General features: G+C 46.4%; 1 protein-coding gene across 3 annotated transcripts in view; it reads left to right on the top strand.

Moving 5' to 3' along the window:
* The window catches only part of cgrrf1 (cell growth regulator with ring finger domain 1), a 34,126-nt gene extending 25,237 nt beyond the window's left edge, over nucleotides 1–8,889 (top strand). For all 3 annotated transcript variants that reach the window (XM_070879191.1, XM_070879190.1, XM_070879189.1), the window contains exons 3-6: nucleotides 611–788; nucleotides 3,535–3,682; nucleotides 4,309–4,416; nucleotides 7,815–8,889. In XM_070879191.1, coding sequence (XP_070735292.1) covers nucleotides 611–788; nucleotides 3,535–3,682; nucleotides 4,309–4,416; nucleotides 7,815–8,210 — 830 coding nt within the window. In that variant the 3' untranslated portion in view covers nucleotides 8,211–8,889. The remainder of the gene's footprint in view (nucleotides 1–610; nucleotides 789–3,534; nucleotides 3,683–4,308; nucleotides 4,417–7,814) is intronic.
* The last annotated feature ends 17,354 nt before the right edge of the window (nucleotides 8,890–26,243 follow it).

Genomic DNA, 26,243 nt, shown 5'->3' with positions numbered 1-26,243 from the left:
CTCATTAGAATTCAGAAGAATGAGAGGTGATCTTATCGAAACGTATAAGATTATGGAGGGGGCTTGACAAGGTGGATGCAGAGAGGATGTTTCCACTGATGGGGGAGACTAGAACTAGAGGGCATGATCTTAGAATAAGTGGCCGCCCATTTAAAACTGAGATGAGGAGAAATTTCTTCTCTCAGAGGGTTGTAAATCTGTGGAATTCGCTGCCTCAGAGAGCTGTGGAAGGGGTTATGGGGAACGGGCAGGGAAGTGGAGCTCAGTCCTTGATCAGATCAACCATGATCTTATTGAATGGCGGAGCAAGCTCGAGGGGCCGTATGGCCTACTCCTGTTCCTATTACTTATGTTCTTATGCTTGCTTTTACCAGACTTAAGAGTTTCACGGGCATTCGCTGGGCAGTAGTGGGGCAAATTGCCCAACTCTCTGCCTGCGAATTCCCTTTTCCTGGGGATGCATTGGATCTGTCAAGAACCAACGCACCCTTAAGTTTCGCAAAATACGGGCCAATATTTTCATGTACTTTTCAACTTGCTTGTCTATGTAATGGGAATACTTTGGACTTGGTTTGCTATCTGTGAAAAATAATTCTGCATTGTCTTGCAGATGGAATAAGCCTCAAATCTCACTGCATAGAGAAATGTATTTTGACTACCTATTGGGGATGCAGTGTTCATAAACTCCATGAAGGATTACAAAAACACGTTTACTGCTTCAGAATAAAGGTGCCACAGAAACTAGAAGAAGCAATAGATAGGGAATATCTCCATCGAGAAGAATTTCTGTATCCTTTTTTCATTTCTGATGAACAAGTCACTGAGTCTGTTGAATAACTATCAAAGTTATGAATGTCATTAACTAATTTCTGAAAGCGTGTACTAACTTGTTAATTTATTGATCTAAACTTAGCACAAACATAGATCAATTAGAAAGGTCTGCATGTGCTATTTCTATTTAGGAATTTGACAAAAGGTATTTACTAACTTGGAATATTGTCAATTTGTTTGAAAATTACTGATATGCCAGAAAATATCCTTTTTATATCAAAATACGGAGCTTGTAATATGACACAAACCTACCTCGACAAACTGTAATGACAGTTGCTTTCTGCTGTAGTGCTTTCATAAATTATTAGAAAATACTATTTGCACAGTACTGGGAAACTGGGTATCCAAACAACATACAAGGGGCCTAAGTTTCAGCCTCAGTTGCTCCTGATTTTTTGGAGCAACTGGTGTAGAACGGAGTATCTTAGAAATTAAAATTCTCGGCATTTAGTTTGCTCCAGTTCTAGTCAGTTAGAACAGTTTCACTTTGGAACAGAATTTTCTTTTCAAAAGGGGGCGTGTCCGGCCACTTACACCTGTTTTCAAAGTTTCGGCAGTGAAAACTTACTCCAAACTAACTTAGAATGGAGTAAATGAAGATTTTTGTACGGTCAAAAAAACCTTGTCTACACTTTAGAAAATCAGGCATAGGTTACAAATCAGGCGTAGGGAATGGGGGGGGGGGGTTTAAAGGGAAGTTTACAAACATTAAACACTTCAGTTTTACAAATAAAGAGCCATCATCAATAATAAATGATAAAAACATCAATAAATCAAAAAAAATTAATGAGTAATAATTTTTAAAAAATCAATAAATAAAACATTTTCTACTTACCGACTGTAGCACCGGGAGCCCTCCAGCAGCGTGCTGGGATGCCCCCCGTGTGTCTCTGTCAGTGTCTCTATCTCTCTGTCTGTCTGTGTGTGTCTCTCATTCTCTGTCTGTCAGTGTCTGTGTTTCTGACAGCGAGGGGTTGGGGGGAGGATGGGGAGGGGAGGTGGAGGGGTGGAGGGAAGGGGGAGGAGGGGTGGTGGGGGGGAGAGGGGGTGACAAGGGAGGGAGTGGCGGGGAGGGGGTGAGAAGAGGGGGGGGTGAGAAGGGAGGGAGGGGGGGTGAGAAGGGAGGGAGGGGAGGGGAGTGAGAAGGGAGGGAGGGGAGGGGAGGGGGGTGAGAAGGGAGGAAGGGGAGGGGGGAGGAGAGGTAGGAGGAGGGAGGGGGGCGGGGAGAGAAGGGAGGGAGGAGGAGGGAGGGGGGCGGGGAGAGAAGGGAGGGGAGCGGGGAGAGAAGGGAGGGAGGGGAAGGGAGGGGGGCGGGGAGAGAAGGGAGGGGGGGTGAGAGGAGGGAGGGGAAGGGAGGGGGGGTGAGAGAAGGGAGGGAGGAGGGGGTTGAGAGAAGGGAGGGGAGAGGGGTTGAGAGAAGGGCGGGAGGGGAGAGGGGTTGAGAGAAGGGAGGGAGGGGAGAGGGGTTGAGAGAAGGGAGGGAGGGGAGAGGGGTTGAGAGAAGGGAGGGAGGGGAGAGGGGTTGAGAGAAGAGAGGGAGGGGAGAGGGGTTGAGAGAAGGGAGGGAGGGGAGAGGGGTTGAGAGAAGGGAGGAGGGGGTGAGAGAGAGAGAGAGAGAGAGAGAGAGAGAGAGAGAAAGGAAGAAAGGAGAGGGAGGCTGAACCGGCCGAGCCCAAGACTTCGAGCTTAGACTTACCGGATTGACAGGTAGGTGGCGTCGGGTCCGGGGGGGGGGGTCAGGAACGCGGATCGGGGGCGGAGATCGGTCGGGGGGGGGGCGGGGGTGCGGAGATCGGACGGTGGGGGAGGGAAGATCGGACGGTGTGGTGCGGGGGGGAGATCGGTCGGGAGCGGAGGTCGGTCGGGGAGGGGGGGGGGAAGGTCGGGAGCGGGAGCAGCGGAGGTCGGGTGGGGGGGGGCGGGTGTGGGAGCGGGAGTCAAGTCGGGTCCGGTCCGGAGGAAGCAGGAGCTGGGCATGGGAGGCAGCCTTATGCACGCAGCCCCAGCGAGGCCATTCGGCCAGGGCTAGGGGCTGCGTGCTTCGGGCCCCTCCCACACAGTTTTGGGCGCCTGGAGCTACTGCACATGTGCGCCTACTGTAGCGCACATGTGCAGAGGTCCCGGCACTGTTTTCAGCGCAGGGACCTGGCTCCGCCCCCTGCAGCTTGTGCTGCGCCGCGCCGAGGGCCAGAGGACCAGCAGGGAGCCGGAGAATCTGGAAGTTTTTTTTAGGCGCACTTTGTGGCGCAAAAAACGGGCGTCAAGGTCGAGGGCGGCCCGAAACTTGGGCCCATAGAACCTAATCGTTCTATATACTTGTAAATTCAAAGTGATCAATGCACACTTGTTTTACAATGAGAATCCTGGCTTACTGTCTTAGGCTCACATAATTGTGAATGAGTCACTTTTTGGGTGGACCACTAGGTGGAGTGAAGCACAGTGGCGGAATGTTGTGTGGCTATGAAGGAATGAATACAGTTAAGGAATTAATGTTAGTTCATGAGTTGTACAGTACTTTGTGACCCAAACTATCCTGGTCTCCCAGCTTAAGGAGAAGGTATGGCGACAAACTGTTTGCTTTAGGAAAAAGTATGTAGAAGCAAATAAAAATACATTACATTACATTACAATGCGAACTGGGGTTTTGTTTGTATGAATAGCAGTACTGCTTTAGGAATTATTTTCTTTAACCTATTGCACTAGTATTGAGAAACAAAGTGATGATGAAAAATTCTCTCAGCTGCCTAAATATTTAGCGATTAAAGATTTTGGGAATCTCCCTAGAACACGATATCCACTAGTAGCATTGTTGACATTAGCAGAAGAGGAAGACCAGGACATTTATGATATTGTAAGTGCTTTTATTGAGTGTCTTTTAAAAACTCTTTTTCTTTTTTGCAGCGTTGGGTTAAATGCTAGTTGAAAAGGTAATTTAAAAAAAAAAAAATGTTTTGACTGCCTGTCTCCCCTGCAGACAGCAACATATCCTGGGATATGGTTCCACTGGTGCAGGGGCCTATGATGCTTTGCTCAAGTGGTAATTCTTAATGCGTGAGCCTAGACTTGTGTTATCAGGCTACTCGGCTATAAGAAGCAACAAAGCACAGACTGATGCTGCAGTTATCAGACCTTCACATGCACATTTTTCAGGGAGTCACTGGGCAGCTTTTTTTCTCTCCCTCATCTTTCCTTACTCTAGCCAGTCTTAAGATTGTGAAAATCAATTGTGCTCTGCTGCAGCCCAGGCTGAGAAAAGGTAGAAATGTCAGATTGTCATTTTTGATCTGCTGCTCAAAGCAGAATAAAAATAATTCCAAATATTTTGTGCCCATATTGTGATATTATCCAGACACTTCAGTGTGATAAAGTTGGTTAGGAAAAGGAACCACTGACTTCCAGTACAAATTCATTATTTTTGTTATTGTGTATAAACATAATCATTGAATTTCACAATGACATTGACTCCTGTATCTCCAGATTTCTATGGTAACAGTAATTCATGTTCCTGATGAAAATTACAAACTCGCCTGTCGAATCTTGTACCAGTATCTGCTGACTGCCCAAGGTCACATATATGACCTTAAGGTAGGTTTTGCATTCTGCCAATTGTAGTGACTAGAGGAGAATGGAATTGGTTATAGTTGCTAATGTTTCACCTATTGTGGTTAATTACATTGAACACTCGAGGTTAAAACAAGTGCTAAGAAACCATGGTCTGAATGCAAAATACAGTATAGCTAGGTTTTTTTCTTTACCTTCTCCCTATCTTCCACCCTTGAGAGTGGGTATTAGCAAGCTGGGGGAGGAAGGTTGGGGGGGTGAGGTGGGGGAGGAAGGTTGGGGGGGTGAGGTGGGGGAGGGAGGTTGGGGGGAGGGAGGGAGGTTGGGGGGTGAGGTGGGGGAGGGAGGTTGGGGGGTGGGGTGGGGGAGGTAGGGTGAGGTGGGGGAGGGAGGTTGGGGGTGAGGTGGGGGAGGGAGGTTACGGGGTGGGGTGGGGGAGGTAGGGTGGGGTGGGGGAGGGAGGTTGGGGGGTGGGGTGGGGGAGGTAGGGTGAGATGGGAGGGTGGAGGGTGGGGAGGTTGGGGGGTGGGGTGGGGGAGGTAGGGTGAGATGGGGGAGGGAGGTTGGGGGATGGGGTGGGGGGAGGTAGGGTGGGGTGGGGGGGAGGTTTGGGGGTCGGGTGGGGGAGGTAGGGTGAGGTGGGGAGGGAGGTTGGGGGGTGGGGTGGGGGAGGTAGGGAGAGGTGGGGGGGTGGGGTGGGGGGGAGGTAGGGAGGTGGGGGCAGGTTGAGGTGTGAGGTTGAGGGGTGGTGTGGGAAGGTTGAGGGTTTGGGAGGTTGAGGGGTGGAGGGTGAGGTGAGGGGGGGTGGGTGAGGATGATTGGTAATCAGTTAAGATAGCAATCCGGATTAGAATTCCTGGCTTCCACACCACCCTCTTCTAGACAGGGAATACCGGATAAACATTTGAAGCATAACAATACGGGGCTTTGGGGAGAGGACAGGATGGTGGAATTCGTTTTTGATTGCTTTAGTAAAGAGCCAGCAGAGACATAATGGGCAAAAAGGCCTATGCTGTAAACAAGTATGGTTCGATGAGGCTAATTATACTCGTGCTGCTACCCCAGCTGAGATTATTCAGCACAGATTCGGATTTGAACCTGGGATCTTGGTTGCCTATATGATTTAGCCTTTAGCTGCTGAGCAATTTGGGAAAATTCCCTAAACCAGAGTTTTAAAGGTATTTCAACGAAATATTAAACCATTAATCACTGTTTTAAAATAAACTTGGATACTGCCAAGTTACTTGATAGATTAATGGAAGTTTCTGAACGGACTTGCTCCCGTTGCTTTTTTTCTTTAAGTGACTGTTTATCAGTTATATAGAAATATAAACTTTGCGCCAATAGAAGGTGGGTGCGTGATTTGCTCTCTAGAATCTGCCAGTGTTGTTCTGAACCAAATTCTAAGACCTAAATGAGAGCAGCTTAGTGATATCTTCTCTTTGCCGATGAGGAGATATCTTGCCTTCATGGTGATTAAGCAAAGATTAAGAACTCATTGGTGTGGAGACCTGTAGGTGCAAACCCACATTATGACACCATGCATGATTACTTCACAATGCTATCTCAACATAGACATGATTGCATTTGGACGATGAAGACTTTAATGCCGTCTGCTCTCTGGACACTTTTCTTTCTTTGCCACCTTGCACCCTGCTTTCAAAAGCCTCCTAAAACCCTTCTTTTCAATTTTCCCTTACTCCCCCATACAAAGTTAATTTTTCCTACTAGGTGTCCATCTTTCTTTTCTACCCTATAAAGACACCTGAGATGCTTTACTTTAAATGAAGAGCATGTAAATTATCATCGTTCTGCAGATGCTAACACGTTCCCTGTTTACAGTATCGTTTAACTATTAACTTCGTGTCTGTCTTTCTGTATCTTGCTTTTCTTTGGTTTGTTATTTTTCTTTCTTGCCTTTCTCTTTCTTGTGTGTATTCTGGCAATTGTTTTTTGAGTATTTCCCAATGCCAATTCTTGTTATCTTCCCTCTTCACCTCTTTTCCTTCCCATGCAACCCTCCTGCTGAAATGCTATACACATTGGAGTTCAGAGGAATGAGAGGTGATCTTCTTGAAACTTATAAGATAATGAGGGAGCTTGGCAAGGTGGATGCAGAGAGGATATTTCCACTCATAGGGGAAACTAAAACGAGGGAACATAGTCTCAGAATAAGGGGCTGCCCATTTAAAACTGAGATGAGGAGAAATTTCTTCTGAGGGTTGTAAATCTATGGAATTCTCTGCCTCAGAGAGCTGAGGAGGCTGGGTCATTGAATATATTAAAGGCGGAGATAGACAGATTTTTGAACACTAAGGGAGTAAAGGGTTATGGGGAGCGGGCAGGGAAGTGGAGCTGAGTCCATGATCAGATCAGCCATGATCTTATTGAATGGCGGAGCAGGCTCGAGGGGCCAAATGGCCTACTCCTGCTCCTATTTCTTATGTTCTTAATATGAACGGTGATATCAAAGGCCAATAAGTTCCAGAAGTTACATTACAAATACTAAGCCATCTGTCCTCTACAAACATTAGCAAATAATAATTAGTGTGAAAATGTAGTATTAAACAGAATAAACAGATACAATACCAATTTTGACTGAAATTTCAGTGCAGAACTGAAGGAGTGCAGCATTGCCAAAGGTGGCATCTTTCAGATGAGATAATATCTGCTTGTTCAGGAGGGCATAACAGATCCTATGAAACTATTGAACAAGACTAGTGAGTTCTCTAGAAAGAAAGACCTGCATTTATATAACGCCTTTCATGACCACCGGACATCCCATATTGCTTTACAGCGTAGTCACTGTTGTAATGTAGGAAACGCAGCAGCCACTTTGCACACAGCAAGCTCCCACAAGCAGAAATGTGATAATGATCAGATAATCTGTTTTAGTGATGTTGATTGAGAGATAAATATTGGCTAGGACACTGGGGCTAACCCTCCTGCTCTTCTTCAAAATAGTGTTACAGGTTATTTTATGTCCACCTGAGAGAGCTCAGTTTAATGTCTCGTCTGAAAGACAGCACCTCCAACAGTGCAGCACTCACTGCACTGGAGTATCAGCCTAGATTTTTGTGCTCAAGTCTCTGAAGTGGGTCTTGAACCAATACCCTTCTGATTCAGATGCTACCAGCTGAGCCGCAATATTGAAGTTTTACTTATGCGGCTCGGTGTCAAATTTTTATCTCGTAATTCTCCTGTGAAGTGCCTTGGGACGTTTCACTACGTTAAAGGCGCTATATAAATATAAGTTGTTATTGTTGGATGTGAAGTTCTTTGGGACATCCTGACGATTTCTTGCAACTTCGGTGATTCGCTCTAGCTAATCCAGTGGTTAATTTCAGTTTTTAAAAAAAATCACATAGCAACCTGTACCCTCCTTTTAATGAAGTTTAAACTTTCTAATTTTTATTACCCAGAGACTTTTTATATCTGTTGATGATAGCAGTTTACCTGCAGAGCTGCCTTCAGAAATTGATGGCCTGGACAAAAAACTCCTGGAAAAATTTGGTACCACAGAAGAGGAGCTTGACTCACGAAAGGAAAGCAGCAAGGATTGTGTGGTGTGCCAGAATGCTCCTGTGAACTGGGTTCTGTTGCCCTGCAGACACGCTTGTTTGTGCGACTGTTGTGTGAATTACTTCAAGCAATGTCCCATGTGCAGAGAGTTTGTTGGAGAATCTTTTGCCCTCCTAAGCTCTGGAGTACGAACAGAGGAAGAGGTTGATGCTGATGATCAGATACTTGAAGATATCTGGGAAGACCCGGATGAAGAAAATATTCACAATGGTGTAAATGAAAGGCGTGATCTTTAATGGAAAAAATAAACTAGACAAACGTTTACAATATTGAAGTTCTATGTGCAATCTACAATTACGAAGCCTTGATGAAGGAGTTAAATAAGACGTGCTGTAATGAAGTTATGCAAGCTACTAAAGGCATTATTGTCATTCTTACTAGTTTAAAACATGTCAGCATGTTTTTTGTGTGGGGTGGATGGGGGGAACAAATGAATTATATTAATTAGTATGTCAATAGTTTAAGCTACTCTAAAAGTACAAGAAAACATCTATACTGCTTAATCTAAGTAAATTAGAACTTGACTTATTCCTGCTAGTATCTTGCACCACAAATTTGTCTCAGGACCTTGTAAGCTTTAGTAGTATTAATATTCAATATGTTCAAACCTTAAACTCTTTACTGTTTGGGGGCCAGTTTATAGATTTTTCTATCAACCTAAAAGGATTTTAGTGATTATGTACACCCAAAGTGAAGCTAAAATATTACAGCAAAGCTCATTATGTTTCAGTAGTTCTAGAGTCTTTTATGCTCTAAAGCTTAATGAAAACTTCTTGTATTTTGTGAACAATGATGATTACCGTATGTGAATTATGACTATATTTTGGTCAATATTGATGTCTAAGAATGTGGGTTATTTGAAATTGTATTATAGATCAACAATGTGATAGAATAATAAAATTATGCTGTATATATTCTTTGTTTCAAAAAGCCATTAAGCTATTGATTATTTGTACAGTGCTTACAATGTACTAACAAATTTTCCAGATAGTCTCATGGAAAACACTCAACAAGTTTCCTTTTACGAACCATATACTATTCCATTTCTACTTCCAAACCTTTTCAATAATTTCTTTAAATTGCACGGCTCCAGTCTTCCATTTTAAAATTGTGGTTCTTTAATGTTTCCTAATGGCTCAGCATTGTATAGGTTAAACCTCCCTTATCCAGAACTCCCTTATCTGGAACCTCCCCTTGTTCAGAACCATTCCCGGCCACCAGGTGGTGCCTGCACAGAACTCCGAAATGAACAAATTGAAGTCCTTCCTAGCTGCCAACTCCCGCAATCGCTGGCCTGACCCCGCGATCCACCGCACCCACCCGCCCCCCCCATAATCTCACTGCCACGCTCCCAGCCCCAAGCCAGCCAGCTCAAATATCCCCTTGCTCAGTACCTGTACCAGCTAATTTAACGTGATCACCCCTCACCCGGAAAAATCCCTTATCCAGAACTGGCCAGGTCCCGAGGGTTCCGAATAAGAGAGGTTCAGCCCTTAAGGGTATCAACTTCCAAGACTTTCTTAGACCAATTAAGCCTATAGAAGTAGTCAATTGGCTTTGTGCTTCCCTGAAATATTACGGTTTTGCTATGCATATACCAAAAAACAACACACCTGTTGGAGTTGCAGGTGAGACCCTTTTCTGAAAACACACCAAGTTATCAGTAACAATCCAAACTACTCTGTGCAATCAATTGCAATTATGCCTTCTACAATTACTGAGAGGTTTTTTTTTAAATCTGTTCAGGATCACTCTTGTGCATCTCCTGAAATTCAGCAATCATTCTGTAATGACTACAATAGTCCACAAGATGACAAAAAAAGAAGCAGGTTTTCTATTTCAGATTGCTTAAATGATCATGTTAAATATCAAGTTTTCCTTGTTTACATAGAGACAAAAATATTAGTGGAATTATAGGAATCTGAATGTTGGAAGTCTTGCCAAAAGATCGCACCTATAAAAATCTATTTTCTCTTTCAGAGGCTTGTGAGTCTGCTGTTTATTTTCAGCATTTGTGCACTTAAAGCAATATTAGATTTCTGTGAAAATGAAGCCCAAGTAGTGTGAAGGTGGTAGTGTAGCTTTAGTAGTGTCAGCACTGAAACCTATGTCCTTTGCCAGACTTCATCTGCATCATATAATTTTAGAAATCTCTGTGTACTACTCCTCTTAAGTAATTTATACTGGAAAATTTGCAGGAAACCTAAAAAAGACAAACATTCTTTTTTATGAGGTACGGTCTATGGGAAGAGGAGCCTCCACCAGCACAATGTCTGCTAAAGTAAATAATGTAACCTTTACAGAAGGTGGGGTGCAAATACTTGTCAGCCTGAATTGGGGTATTCCTCTGCAACTTCTACTCTTTCCTGAACAATCAGTTTGAAGGATCCATATTGTCACTTCTTCTGGTGCCAATAAAGGAAGTTGGGGCAAAAAACAATAACAACTGGCATAAAGGCTCATGAAAGCTTAACATGCCAACAGAAATATTTAAAAAAAATTAAAAGTGGCACCTTCATCACCATGAGATGTGAATTTCTGGCTGAAAGGCCTGAAGCACCTGGGAAATCTTGAGGTCTTTTAAAACCCCTTCCACCTGCAGGTTTGCCCGAGGTTCCCTTCCCACCTGCTTTCCCTTGGCAAGCTGGGGACTCACTGTCCAGCGCACCCGCAGGCTTGGAACCCTTCCCTGCCCCTTTTACATTAGGTAAGGAAGCTTCTATCTGGTTCAGCCTTCAACAATTTCAGGCCCAATAGTTGCACAAAACCAGCCTATTTTTTTGTAAGCTGAGTTCAGCAAAATCCCCACTCCCTCCAAAAAGCTGGATAGGTCCTGAAACTGGTGTAAAGTGGCTGAGACGAAACCCTGCTCCATTTTCCAACCACGACCACACACTTTTCAGATATAAAAATTGCATTGTGAAAAAACTAAAATTGTCCCTATATGTCAATGGTGTAAAACTAGTGTGTTTTTAATCTTTTTTAATTCCGTGTCAACCCTAAGGATGTGAAATAAACTTGCAGTCTTCTTGTATATTTAACTTTTCAAAATCCTTTAGCTTAGTCAGAGTAATATTGAAGTGAGTTATAGCTCAGTAACCAATTCCAATAACTACAGCTTATTTCTCTAAAGCTGCGTTATGCTGAACATTTTGTATCACCTTCCGAAGATTCTTCTTTATTGCTTCTTTGTTTTGGATAAGCTGTACCACAATATCTAAACACTCATACTGTCGGGGGTGGTGGGTTTGTCAGCCTTTTCTGATCTTGACGGTTCGAATCGTCCCACTCCCTGGTTCTAGGGCTTGGAATTATTTAGGGGATGTGATAGATGTAGACAGACAGCTGTTTGGTGCAAGAACAAATATTTTATTTAGAAAATAGCACACCATACTAATTAACTTAATAGCATATAGCAAAATGAACAGATAAAGAGGGAAAACGTATACGCAATGGGTACAGAGGTTATGCAGTGAAAAATAAACCCACCTCCCACCACTTTGCTAACTAAGTTAGGCTCTGAAATTGCAGGGATTATGCTCACCAAAGGATTTCTCCACAGTTTAGACCAGTTGCACACTGCTTTCTCGCTCCTCGGTCTTGTGGATTCTTTGGCTAAACATAGAAAATAGGTGCCGGAGTAGGCCATTTGACCCTTCGAGCCTGCACCACCATTCAATGAGTTCATGGCTGAACATGCAACTTCAGTACCCCATTCCTGCTTTCTCACCATACCACTTGATCCCCCTAGTAGTAAGGACTACATCTATCTCCTTTTTGAATATATTTAGTGAATTGGCCTCAACAACTTTCTGTGGTAGAGAATTCCACAGGTTCACCACTTTCTGGGTGAAGAAATTTCTCCTCATCTCGGACCTAAATGGCTTACCCCTTATCCTTAGACTGTGACCCCTGGTTCTGGACTTCCCCATCATTGGGAACATTCTTCCTGCATCTAACCTGTCTGAACCCATCAGAATTTTAAATGCTTCTATGATATCCCCTCTCATTCTTCTGAACTCCAGTGAATACAAGCCCAGTTGATCCAGTCTTTCCTGATATGTCAGTCCCTCCATCCCGGGAAACAGTCTGGTGAACCTTAGCTGCATTCCCTCAATAGCAAGAATGTCCTTCCAAGTTAGGAGACCAAAACTGTACATAATACTCCAGGTGTGGCCTCACCAAGGCCCTGTACAACTGTAGTAACACCTCCCTGCCCCTGTACTCAAATCCCCTCGCTATGAAGGCCGACATGCCATTTGCTTTCTTAATCGCCTGCTGTACCTGCATGCCAACCTTCAATGACTGATGTACCATGACACTCAGGTCTCGTTGCACCTCCCCTTTTCCTAATCTATCACCATTCAGATAATAGTCTGTTTCTCTGTTTTTACCACCAACGTGGATAACCTCACATTTATCCACATTATACTTCATCTGCCATGCATTTGCCCACTCACTTAACCTATCCAAGTCACTCTGCAGCCTCATAGCATCCTCCTCGCAGCTCACACTGCCACCCAACTTAGTATCATCTGCAAATTTGGAGATACTACATTTAATCTCTTCGTCTAAGTCATTAATGTACAATGTAAACAGCTGGGGCCCCAGCACAGAACCTTGCGGCACCCCACTAGTCACTGCCTGCCATTCTGAAAAGTACCCATTTACTCCTATTCTTTGCTTCCTGTCTGCCAACCAGTTCTAAATCCATGTCAGCACACTACCTCCAATCCCATGTGCTTTAACTTTGCACATTAACCTCTTGTGTGGGAACTTGTTGAAAGCCTTCTGAAAGTCCAAATACACCACATCAACTGGTTCTCCCTTGTTCACTCTACTGGAAACATCCTCAAAAAATTCCAGAAGATTTGTCAAGCATGATTTCCCTTTCACAAATCCATGCTGACTTGGACCTATCATGTCACCTCTTTCCAAATGCGCTGCTATGACATCCTTAATAATTGATTCCATCATTTTCCCACTACCAATGTCAGGCTGATCGGTCTATAATTCCCTGTTTTCTCTCTCCCTCCTTTTTTAAAAAATGGTGTTACATTGGCTACCCTCCACTCCATAGGAACTGATCCAGAGTCTATGGAATGTTGGAAAATGACTGTCAATGCATCTGCTATTTCTAAGGCCACCTCCTTAAGTACTCTGGGATGCAGACCATCGGGCCCTGGGAATTTATCGGCCTTCAATCCCATCAATTTCCCCAACACAATTTCCCGACTAATAAGGATTTCCCTCAGTTCCTCCTTCTTACTGGACCTGCTGACCCCTTTTATATCCGGAAGGTTGTTTGTGTCCTCCTTAGTGAATACCAAACCAAAGTACTTGTTCAATTGGTCTGCCATTTCTTTGTTCCCCGTTATGACTTCCCCTGATTCTGACTGCAGGGGACCTACGTTTGTCTTTACTAACCGTTTTCTCTTTACATATCTATGGAAACTTTTGCAGTCCGTTTTAATGTTCCCTGCAAGCTTCCTCTCGTACTCTATTTTCCCTGCCCTAATCAAACCCTTTGTCCTCCTCTGCTGAATTCTAAATTTCTCCCAGTCCCCGGGTTCGAGCTATTTCTGGCCAATTTGTATGCCACTTCCTTGGCTTTAATACTATCCCTGATTTCCCTTGATAGCCACGGTTGTGCTACCTTCGCTTTTTTATTTTTACGCCAGACAGGGATGTACAATTGTTGTAGTTCATCCATGCGGTCTCTAAATGTCTGCCATTGTCCATCCACTGTCAACCCCTTAAGTATCATTCGTCAATCTATCCTAGCCAATTCACGCCTCATACCTTCAAAGTTACCCTTTTTAAGTTCTGTACCATGGTCTCTGAATTAACTGTTTCATTCTCTATCCTAATGTAGAATTCCACCATATTATGGTCACTCTTCCCCAAGGGGCCTCTCTCATTACACAACCCCCAGTCTAAGATGGCCTCCCCCCTAGTTGGTTCCTCGACATATTGGTCTAGAAAACCATCCCTTGTGCACTCCAGGAAATCCTCCTCCATCATATTGCTTCCAGTTTGGTTAGCCCAATCTATATGCATATTAAAGTCACCCATGATAACTGCTGCATCTTTATTGCATGCCCCCCTAATTTCCTGTTTGATGCCCTCCCCAACATCACTACTACTGTTTGGAGGTCTGTACACAACTCCCACTAACGTTTTTTGCCCTTTGATGTTCTGCAGCTCTACCCATATAGATTCCACATCATCCAAGCTAATGTCCTTCCTAACTATTGCATTAATCTGCTCTTTAACCAGCAATGTTACACCACCTCCTTTTCCTTTTATTCTATCCTTCCTGAATGTTGAATACCCTTGGATGTTGAGTTCCCAGCCCTGATCATTCTGGAGCCACGACTCTGTAATCTCAATTACATCATATCTGTTAACATCTATTTGCACAGTTAATTCATCCACCTTATTACGGATACTCCTCAAATTGAGGCACAGAGCCTTCAGGCTTGGTCTTTTTAACACACTTTGCCCCTTTAGAATTTTGCTGTAATGTGGCCCTTTTGGTTTTCTGCCTTGGGATTCTCTGTCCTCCACTTTTACTATTCTCCTTTCTATCCTTTGCCTCTGTCTCTCTCTTGTTTCCCTCTGCCTCCCTGCATAGGTTCCTATCCCCCTGCCATATTAGTTTAACTCCTCCCCCTCAGCACTAACAAACACTCCCCCTAGGACATTGGTTCCAGTCCTGCCCATGTGCAGACCGTCCGGTTTGTACTGGTCCCACCTCCCCCAGAACTGGTTCCAATGTCCCAGGAATTTGAATCCCTCCCTTCTGCACCATTCCTCAAGCCACGTATGCATCTGAGCTATCCTGCGATTCCTACTCTGACTAGCACGTGGCACTGGTAGCAATCCCGAGATTACTACTTTTGAGGTCCTACTTTTTAATTTAGCTCCTAGCTCCTTAAATTCGTCTCATAGGACCTCATCCCTTTTTTTACCTCTATTGTTGCTACCAATGTGCACCACGGCTAGTTGTGGTGTCTTCGGTATTTGCACTGGTTGACGTTTTGATGGTAAATAAGTTTTTTCATTGAGTCAGCGATGGATGATTGTTGGTTTTTCAATGACTCCGAGGCTTCTTATTAGGTTCTTCTTGTTGCGTTGCTGTAACCTCGTGTGGCAAGTTAGATGTTTCAAAGAGCCCAGAGTCCAAGTGCTTTTCCAGAGTGTTCTCTGGTACGTTTCTTCAAAAGTGTTTCTCAGCCCAAAAATTACTACCCAAGCTACCAGCAAGGCCCCCAGTTATACTTGAGAGGCTGCTTAATCTTTCGCACCAAAATTCGGGTGCACAATTGATTTTTGCTGACTGCTTTTGTGTGATCTTGGCAGGCTGATCAACTTTAATGTGATCCCTTTGTGAGAATTTTGGTGGGCTGATTGAGCATTAACATGATACAAGATTCCCAAAGATGTTGATGGAGTTTTCGAATGGTGCTGTTAGAATGTAATCAGGTCTTGATACTGTCCATTGTGTGTTTTGCTGATGCCAGGGTTTTTTTGTATAGCCATTTTAAGAACTATTAAAATATTTATGTATCTGGGCCCCTGGTAAGTGGGCTTTTGTTAGACTGCTAATATCTCCCTGGGGCCTGCCTTCCAGGTGGGTTAGCAACCTTATAAGGATCCCATTTCCCTATGCAGACCCAGCATACAATTTAAAATGTCCAAACTCAATCTAAAAGGCCCTAGTTTAGTCCAAACGCCCCTAATAGTGAGATATTTCTGTCCACATTTCTCCTCCAAAAGTCTAACACAATTCCCTTTTAAATTCCAGACACATGTCCATTGCATAGGGGTCCCAGAATTTTGTGAATCCTACAGTCCCACCTTTGACACTATTCCCTTATGAACAAAATTCCTAACATCCCAGAGCCAAACCTTCCCTCAATGACCTAGTTGAAAAAAAAACCTCGAAACATTACATTTCCCTCACAAATACAGTACATCAAGTATGCCTTTTGTGTTACAAGTTCCATTGGCAAAGGGGATCCAACTCCCCCCGCCCGCCCCTCCCGCCCCCCCACTCTTACATGTCATGCTTCAATACATTTCAAGATTCTTCAAGGTACATTTCAAACTTTCAGAGTAGACTCAAGCATTACAACATTTTAAAGTACACTCCCCTAGGCGTATCTTACAGCCGGGAGGTCAGTTACACATTAAACCAAACATTCAGGTTACACACCAATTCTATACAAAATAAAATACAGCACTTTATACAGAAAAAACAAAATAATACAAACGCCCAATATTTCCCTTTTAACCCAAACCCATGCGCTTGTACAGCAGGTGGTCTGGGACTTTAAATTTAACTAGAAATCCCTGAGATCATACTGCCGTACCTCATATTTCTGTTCCATGTTTTACTCCCTCCACACATGTCTCGCAGCCTATTCAGGGTTCATTGAATATACTCTGGTGCCGGGATCGGCGGCCTTTTTTCCTCTTCCTGCAACTAGTTCACAGTAAATACACTACAATGACAAGCTGACACAAAACAAGAGTATGGGAGGCAATCTGATTCTATGGAGGGACTTTTATGTTCTCCATCAAATCCCACCAGGGTGGAACTTTTATCTCTGTGATTTCCCTCCCAACTTGCACTGTTTTCTGTTCTAACGTGTAGAAATGTTTCTGGGATACTTCCACTGCCTTGAGCAGAGCGGTGAGATGTTCGGGCAGAGGTGGGATTGTATACCCAAAATGTGCAATGTAATTTTGCAGGTTTGTTACATTGCTCCTGACAGTGAGGTGAATGGTAGAGGGTTCAGGAATGGGTAATATTCGTTCCTGGGCCACTTGAACTTCTGCCTCGGGTTTAAAACAGAAACTACTTTCTCTCACCGGGCACCAGATGTCGGGTCTGTATTGATATTGGGGCACACTGGTGATGACACAATATGTCCCACCCCCTATGTATGCCACTTGTTAAGGAACGTAGTCTTGGGCCATCACCTCCATAGTGCAGTTGATAGGCCGTGCACCACCAGCTTTAAACCCGTTTTATGATCTTGCATAGGCGTTCAAGGCTGGGGGCACATTATTACATGTGCACCCCAGCTCCGGCACCCGGAGAGGTCAGTACCTGTCATAGCGTGCTCCCACTTTACGACATAAGGCGGGACCGCTGTGAAACGAATGTGTGCTCCTCCCTGAATGACCTCTATATTCTCCACTCTATAAATGGGTGCTGGTCGGGGTGTCTCACTCATGACTGGCATCCTGACTACTACCCCCATAAGTGTATGGTTGGACCGTCCGCAGTCTACTGGTACAGGGTAGGCTTCAGAGGCTAGACGGAGCTGACATAGACTTAGTGAATGACTATACGGGTGGAGTGCTGTGAGATGCTTGTTACCAATCCAGGAGGGGCCTTGACCTTGGCTCAAGTCCTCCAGGTTGCTGCGGCCCTTGCCCAGCAACCATGCCTCGTACAGCACGCACACCTCATTCTGTGCCGCCTGATCCGAAGCATTCCGATCCTCCCGTATCAGTGCATTCACAGTCTTTGCGTGTCTTTCCAGCTCTACAATAATAGCTTGGTCCTCATGTAGCTCTGAGCCTAACACTGTATTCTCATCCCCCAGTATTTTGCATAACTGATCCTTAAGTCCATTAATTTGAATCTGGAGTTCCACATCGTCCATGCTGTTGATGACTGAGGACCCAGCCGTAAAAATATCGTTCCACGTCCCCCTTCTCTGCCTCCCTGTACCACTATTTTGCTCTGCGGGGAAACTGTACAAATGTTCTTTATCGACCTCCCCAAAGTCTAGCTCGTAGAAACGTCGAAACATTTCCCAAAGTAGAGCTTGATACAATCGCTTTGTCTCCTTGGGACACCATGCTGGTAAGTGGATTTCTGTCAGATTTATTATTACTGATGCCACTGCATAGTGTACCCCCTGGTATAGGATTTTTCCTGTAGGTATTAAAACTAGCCCATTCCCTGGTCCCTTGGTAGTTGTGGGACACCTCTCTAGTAAGGTCTTAGCTGGCGGGGTGGTCGGTGGGGGCCCTCTAGGGTGTGCGATTAATTCCGTGGCATTTATTGGGGTCGGGGAATGTGGGATCACACAGGCATATAGGCTTTGGTCCCACACCATCCCCTTCCCTAAATCCTGCCACTGTCTAACGAACACTATAGACATGCCTGCTGGATTGACCTTCTCCAATCCCCACATGCACACATACATTCCTTGCTCTGACTCCCACCATTTATCCCAACATACTCTCACTTCGTCTGGGGCACTCGTAATGGTCCGGTCGGTATTATTAAGTTGTTCCCATCCAGCTTCCTGGTCCCCCCTCGTCCTTGCTCAGCTTTCTGATACCCAAGAGAATCTGACCTCTACAACTCAAACACACTCTCTTTCCTTGTGTCACCTAACCCAGGAAGCAACAATCTGTACCCTTGGGCATGGGAGGGACGCCTCCCCGTAAGTAAACCCGGCCTGGCTGGGGTATTTGGTCGAATTGGACCCCAGCCATCCTGGCCACCTTCCCTCGTGGTGATAGATGGCGACCTCACTCGCGCCTCGAGTACCATCCCCGGTAGTAACGATGGGCGCTCTTCCACCCGAGCACCCAAAGATCAGGGACTCCTTGACATCACCTCTCTTGCCAGTGCTTGCCCCCAGTAGGGCGAGTAGGAACAGGATTCCTTCCATCATTTCTGGCTTTCCTGGAGGGGTCATAAAACAGACAGCCTTGCCTTTGAGAAAACATTCCCTGGCTTGGCTACAAGGTAATCTTATTCAAATTTAAACTTGAAAGCTGTAAAATCCAAAACCAAACCACTAACTTAAAACTCAAAACCCCTTTAACTTAGATACTAACTTAAACCAAAGCTATATACAGCGCCACCCGTCTCCAGGTGGCCAGGTTACATCCTGGATGTCCTGTGCCTTCTGCGGTGTCTGGGCAGCATTTGTACCGGGGACCATGGCATCCTATGCCGTGAGATTTGGTTACTCCTTCTCACGAGGTTGATACTCGGGGGGTTTTCCGAGTCCCATACAATAGGTGGGATGGCCCTTCCTTCTATGCAGTGAACAGCGCCTAACCCTAAAGCTAGTGGGACTACTATCTCCCCTGTTGGTTTCCCATAGTCGGAACCTATGTCCGGTGGGGCTGCTACTTTCCCCACAGGCTTCCCATAATGCCTTGGATGAGTCTCCCGTCTCTTTTTGCAGCCTCTCCTTTATAGTCCGATTCAGTCGCTCCACAGAGCCTGATGACTGCGGGTTGTGGGCGACGTGCCAGTTCCCCTCGATGCTGAGCACCTTAAGGGTGGCCTGCATCACCTTCCCGGTAAAATGACTTTCCTGGTCGGACTCCATATACTGTGGAAGTCCCCACTGGGAGAACACTTCCCTAACTAAAATTCTAGCTGTTCCTAGTGCGGTCGCTGTGCGGCATGGGAAGGCTTCCACCCATTTGGAGAAAACATCTACCAAAACCAGGCAGTAATTGTATCCGCCCTGGGCGGTGGATAGGGACCCGATGTGGTCGATCTGAATTGATTGCCATGGTCCCTCTACCCTTCTGATATGCCCCATGGACACCTTCATTTTCTGGGGGTCAGGGTTGTTGGCTGCACACAAACACTCCAAGCAAAACTGCCGGACATCCTCCCCGAGACCCGGCGACCACCCTGTCTGTTCCACCCATTGCCAGGTGGTCTCAGGTCCGGGGTGTCTGGCTCCTGGACCCCCGTGGGCCAGTTGGAGGAATTCCCTTTGGTGCTGCTGCGGAACAATCCACTGATCCCCATGGAACAACATGCCTTCTAATATGTCCTTACGATACAGTATAAATGCACACGAGGCCCATACTTGAGAGAAGGTCACTCTGTGACCAGTAACCTTTATTAGCCAGCACTGAAGTCACGAAGGTGGGTTCCCCTTTTATACCTAAAAGTCCAGGTTAGGAGTGTCTCCCACAAGTTCACTACCTAGTGGTCAGTGTTCTCATGGTGTACAACGTAGGTCAGTTTATACATGGGTTACAATGACAGTTAAATACATGACATCACCTCCCCTCCGCCCACCGGCTGTAACTGAGCCTTGGCATTAACATGTTGCAACATACACCCGACCCCACAGGACGACGCGTCGCACGTTAAAACGAGTTTCTTACATGGGTCATATAGCGTTAACAGATTGTTGGAGCATAACAAGTTGCGTGCTCAATCAAAAGCCCTTTCTGGCTGTCCCCCCAGACCCATTCACGACCTTTGCGTAGGAGCACGTGTAGCGGCTCTAACAGCGTGCTCAAATTGGGAAGAAAGTTACCAAAATAGTTCAGGAGCCCCAGGAACGAACGCAGCTCCGTCATGTTACGGGGTCTGGGTGCTCTCTGGATCGCTTCTGTTTTGGACACAGTAGGTCTGATCCCGTCTGCTGCTACCCTCATCCCCAGGAATTCTACCTCTGGAGCTAGGAAGACACACTTTGCCTTTTTCAGTCGCAGACCTACCCGGTCCAGTCTACATAGCACCTCCTCCAGGTTGCGGAGATGTTCTTCAGTATCATAAACTGTGATGAGGATGTCTTATTGAAAAACCACTGTCCTTGGAATCGACTTGAGGAAGCTTTCCATATTTTGTTGAAAGATCGCGGCGGCCGAGCGAATCCCAAACGGATATCTGTTATACTCAAACAACCCCTTGTGTGTCATGATGGTGGTCAGCTTCTTCGACTCACTCGCCAGCTCCTGGGTCATGTAAGCTGAGGGCAGGTCCAATTTTGAAAAAAGTTTGCCACCGGATAGCGTCGCAAAGAGGTCCTCCGCTCTCAGCAGCGGGTACTGGTCTTGGAGTGGCACCCGATTGATGGTGGCCTTGTAATCGCCACATGTCCTGACCGACCCATCCGCCTTGATCACCAGCACAATCCGGCTCGCCCAGTCACTGAATTCGACTGGCGAGATGATGCCTTCCCTCAGCAGGCGGTCCAATTCGCCTTCTATCTTTTCCCGCATCACGTATGGCACCGCTCTGGCCTTGTGGTGTACTGGCCTGGCCTGGGTTTATGTGAATCACCACCTTGGCCCCCATGAAAGTGCCAATGCCAGGTTGAAATAATGAGTCAAATTTGTCCAGGACATGTGAGCATGATATTCACTCCACAGAAGAAATTGCATTGACATTGCCCCATTTCCAGTTCATGACAGCCAGCCAACTCCTCCCCAGCAGAGGTGGCCAGGAGGACACCAAGGGATAATCCAGAGTGGTAACCTGTTCTCCGAATCTTTGTGGGTCACGACTACCGTGGCGCTGCCTAGCACCGGAATGATCTCCTTTGTATATGTCAGTAGCTGTGTGTCAATTGGCAATAATTGTGGCCTTCTGACCTTGGACGCCCACAACTTGTCGAACTGTTTGATACTCATCAGGGACTGGCTGGCCCCTGTGTCTAGCTCCATTGATACTGGGATGCCATTGAGGAGCACTTTCATCATTATCGGTGGTGTCCTGGTATATGAACTGTATATGTGCTCCACATGAACTCGCTTTCATCGTCCCCATCCTTCTCGTACATCAACCTGGTTGCAGGCTTCCTGCACATACGCGCCGTGACCACTGACGTTGCAGTTTCTGCAGTTATATTGCTGATACCTGCAAACTCTGGCTGTGTGTTTGCCTCCAACATGAGCCGTTGTAGGAAACAAAAGGTCCATTACCAGTCGATCGTCTCTGACTGTCTCTGTAACTGTCCTTAAGCACACCATTGACAGGTGTTGATGGCCCCATTACTGGCCGCATTGTCCCTTGCGATGGCATGAATCGCCGTTCAGCTAGCCATTGCCTCTGTTGAATTCCCCCTTTGGGTTCGACTACATGCTCGGGCATGTCCGATTGCCCCTGTCTGCCTGGAGAACTGTGTGCCATGTTAACAATGTTGACTCCCTGTCCATTTGCTGCATTTAAACCAAGAATTTTGTCAAACATCATTCTGGCCTCTTCCTCCCCTGAGATAAATGTCTGGGCCATCAAAGCCGCCGTTTCCAGGGTCAAGTCTTTGGTCTCAATCAGTTTCCTGAAAACCCCAGCGTGCCTGATGCCCTCAATAAAAAAGTCTCGCAGCATCTCTGCTCTGCATGCATCTGGGAACCTACATAGACTCGCCAGTCGCCGGAGGTCTGCCACGAAGTCTGGAACGCTTTGCCCTTCTCGCCGCCAGTGCGTGTAAAACCAGTGTCTCGCCATGTGCATGCTGCTCGCCGGCTTAAAGTGTTCCCCGATCAACTTACTGAGCTCTTCAAAAGACTTGTCCGCCGGCTTCTCTAGCACTAGAAGGTCCATCATCAGGGAGTACGTCCTGGATCCACAAACCGTCAGGAGATGAGCCCTGCGTTTGTCGGTCGAATCCTGTCCCAGCAATTCCTTAGTGACGAAACTTTGCTGTAGTCTCTCAATAAAATTGTCCCAATCATCACCAACACAGTACCTCTCGTCTGTGCTGCTAGTGGCCATGTTCACATGGTTTAAATCCCAGTTTCTCATCGCCAACAATATGTCCTTACTATACAGTACAAATGCACACGAGGCCCATACTTGAGAGAAGGTCACTCTGTGACCAGTAACCTTTATTAGCCAGCACTGAAGTCATGAAGGTGGGTGGAGCTTCCCTTTTTATACCTGAAAGTCCAGGTTAGGAGTGTCTCCCACAAGTTCACCACCTAGTGGTCAATGTTCTCACAGTGTACAACTTAGGTCAGTTTATACATGGGTTACAATGACAGTTAAATACATGACATCTTCCTTTACAGCCACTTTAGCTGCGCCATACGGACCCTCAAATTACTCCACCTTGGCTAGAAAACTCAAGACAGATCTCAGAGCGGAGTACTGCGCCTGAACTGTTTTAAGATCTGGGGCCAATGCTACCCCTGCACTCCCTTGTGTCCTGTCTCTGCCCCTAATTGCTGCCACGGGTCCTAAATTGTACGGGTCCCAGAAACTGCCCGAACGAGCATCCTCTTTAGCTAGGGTGTCTGCCCGCTGGTTACCCTCCCCACGAGGTTCGGCCTTTGAGTGGGCCTTTACCTTATGTATATATACCTGCCCTTCACTGCCTATAGCCCGCATAATTCTCTCCAGCAACGGTTTGGTTGCTAGGGGTTTCCCGTCCGCAGATGTATACCCATGACGGGACCAGGTGGCCAGGTATTCTGTACACGAATTGCAGGTAAACATGCTGATATGTCCTTACTATACAGTATAAATGCACACGAGGCCCATACTTGAGAGAAGGTCACTTTGTGACCAGTTACCTTTATTACCAAAACCTCAAGTGATGAACGTGGGTGGAGCTTCCCCTTTTATGCTTGAAAGTCCAGGTTAGGAGTGTCTCCCACAAGTTCACCCCCTTGTGGTCAATGTTCTCAAGGTGTACAACTTAGGTCAGCTTATACATGGGTTACAATGATAGTTGAATACATGACATCACCTCCCCTCCAAAGTCTTATTGGGATCACAGGTTAAGTCTCTCTGGTGGTTTACGCTCCCTTGTAGAGTGCCTGAGTTGGGGCTCTGGTTGTTGGGCGCTGGCCTGAGTGTCTGCTGTTTGCGGTGCCTCAGGCCTGTCCGGACTGCCCACAGTGACTGGGCTCTCCTCCACTTGGTTCCGATGTTCGGTCACCTGTGGTGGAGTAAACTCTACGTCGTGTTCTTCCTCTGCTTCTTCTATGGGGTTGCTGAACCTCCTTTCAGTTTGATCCACATGTTTGCGGCAGATTTTTCCATTGGTAAGTTCAACTACCAAAACCCTATTCCCCTCTTTAGCAATCACAATGCCTGCAAGCCATTTGGGCCCTGCAGCGTAATTAAGGACAAAAACAGGGTCATTGACATCAATACATTGCACCCTTGCATTCCTGTCATGGTAGTCACATTGTGATTGATGCCTGCTCTCAACAATTTCTTTCATAGTGAGGTGTATAAGGGATAACCTGGTTTTGAGTGTCCTTTTCATTAGCAGCTCTGCGGGTGGAACCCCTGTGAGCGAGTGTGGTCGGGATCTATTGGCCAACAGGAGGCGTGATAAGCGGCTTTGTAGGGAACCCCCTTGGATTCTGAGCATATGCTGTTTGATTATCTGCACTGCTCGTTCCGCCTGGCCGTTTGAGGCCGGCTTGAACGGTGCCATTCAGACATGGTTGATTCCATTGCCTGCCATGAAGTCTTGGAATTCAGTGCTTGTGAAGCACGGGCCATTGTCACTGACCAAGACATCCGGTAGACCATGGGCGGCGAACATTGCCCGTAGACTTTCTACCGTGGCAGAGGATGTGCTTGAATTTAAAATGGCACACTCAATCTATTTGGAGTAGGCGTCTACTACAACCAAAAACATTTTTCCCATGAAAGGACCTGCGTAGTCCACATGGATGCGTGATCATGGCTTGGCGGGCCAGGACCAGGGGCTAAGGGGGGCTTCCCTGGGTGCGTTGCCCAGCTGAGAACACGTGTTGCACCTGCGAACACAAAGTTCCAGGTCTGCATCTATCCCTGGCCATCAAACATGTGACCTGGCAATTGCCTTCATCATGACAATGCCCGGGTGCTCATTGTGAAGTTCTCTGATAAACAGCTCTCTGCCCCTCTGGGGTATGACTACTCGGTTTCCCCACAGCAGGCAATCGGCATGAATCGAGAGTTCATCCTTGCGCCTATGAAACGGTTTAAATTCCTCAGGGCATGACCCGTACGTGGCTGCCCAGTCCCCATTCAGGACACATTTCTTAACTAAAGACAGTAACAGGTCTTTATTTGTCCGGACTTTAATCTGACAGGCTGTCACAGGTGAGCCTTCACTTTCGAAAGCTTCAACAGCCATGACCATCTCAACATCATGCTCAGTTGCCCCCTCAGCGGTGGCTAATGGGAGCCTGCTGAGTGCATCGGCGCAGTTTTCAGTGCCCGGTCTGTGCCGAATTGTGTAGTCATAGGCGGCTAACGTAAGTGCCCACCTCTGTATGCGGGCTGATGCTTTCGCATTTATGGCCTTGTTGTCGGCCAAAAGGGACGTTAGGGGTTTGTGATCTGTCTCCAGCTCAAATTTCCTGCCAAACAGATACTGGTGCATTTTGTTTACTGCATATACACATGTTAGCACTTCCTTTTCTACCATCCCATAGCCCCTTTCTGCGTGGGACAGACGTCTGGAGGCATAAGCTACCGGCTGTAACTGACCATTGGCATTAACATGCTGCAACACACACCCGACCCTATAGGACGACGCATCGCACGTTAGAACAACTTTCTTACATGGGTCATATAACATTAACAGTTTGTTGGAGCATAACAAGTTGCGTGCTCTATCCAACGCCCTTTCCTGGCTGTCCCCCACAGACCCAATCGCGACCTTTGCGTAGGAGCACGTGTAGCGGCTCTAACAGCATGCTCAATTTGGGAAGAAAGTTACCAAAATAGTTCAGGAGCCCCAGGAACGAACGCAGCTCCGTCATGTTACGGGGTCTGGGTGCTCTCTGGATCGCTTCCGTTTTGGACGCAATGGGTGTGATCCCATCTGCTGCTACTCTCCTCCCCAGGAATTCTACCTCTGGAGCTAAGAAGACGCACTTGGCCTTTTTTAGTTGCAGCCCTATCCGGTCCAGTCTGCGTAGCACCTCCTCCAGGTTGTGGAGGTGTTCTTCAGTATCGCGACCCGTGATGAGGATGTCGTCTTGAAAAACCACCATCCTTGGAATCGACTTGAGGAGGCTTTCCATATTTCGCTGAAAGATCGTGGCGGCCGAACGAATCCCAAACGGATATCTGTTATACTCAAACAACCCCTTGTGTGTTGTGATGGTGGTCAGCTTCTTCGTCTCACTCGCCAGCTCCTGGGTCATGTAAGCTGAGGTCAGGTCCAATTTTGAAAAAGGTTTGCCACCGGATAGCGTCGCAAAGAGGTCTTCCGCTCTCGGTAACAGGTACTGGTCTTGGAGTGGCACCCGATTGATGGTGGCCTTGTAATCGCCACATATCCTGACCGACCCATCCGCCTTGAGCACCGGCACAATCAGGCTCACCCAGTCACTGAATTCGACTGGCGAGATGATGCCTTCTCTCAGCAGGCGGTCCAATTCGCATTCTATTTTTTCCTGCATCACATACGCCACCGCTCTGGCATTGTGGTGTACTGGCCTGGTGTCCAGGTTTATGTGAATCACTACCTTGGCCCCCATGAAAGTGCCAATGCCGGATTGAAATAATGAGTCAA

The sequence above is a fragment of the Pristiophorus japonicus genome, chromosome 4 (genome assembly GCF_044704955.1).
Source record: "Pristiophorus japonicus isolate sPriJap1 chromosome 4, sPriJap1.hap1, whole genome shotgun sequence".
In the NCBI taxonomy this organism is placed as follows: domain Eukaryota; kingdom Metazoa; phylum Chordata; class Chondrichthyes; family Pristiophoridae; genus Pristiophorus; species Pristiophorus japonicus.
This window is presented reverse-complemented; position numbering and strand designations above follow the sequence as displayed.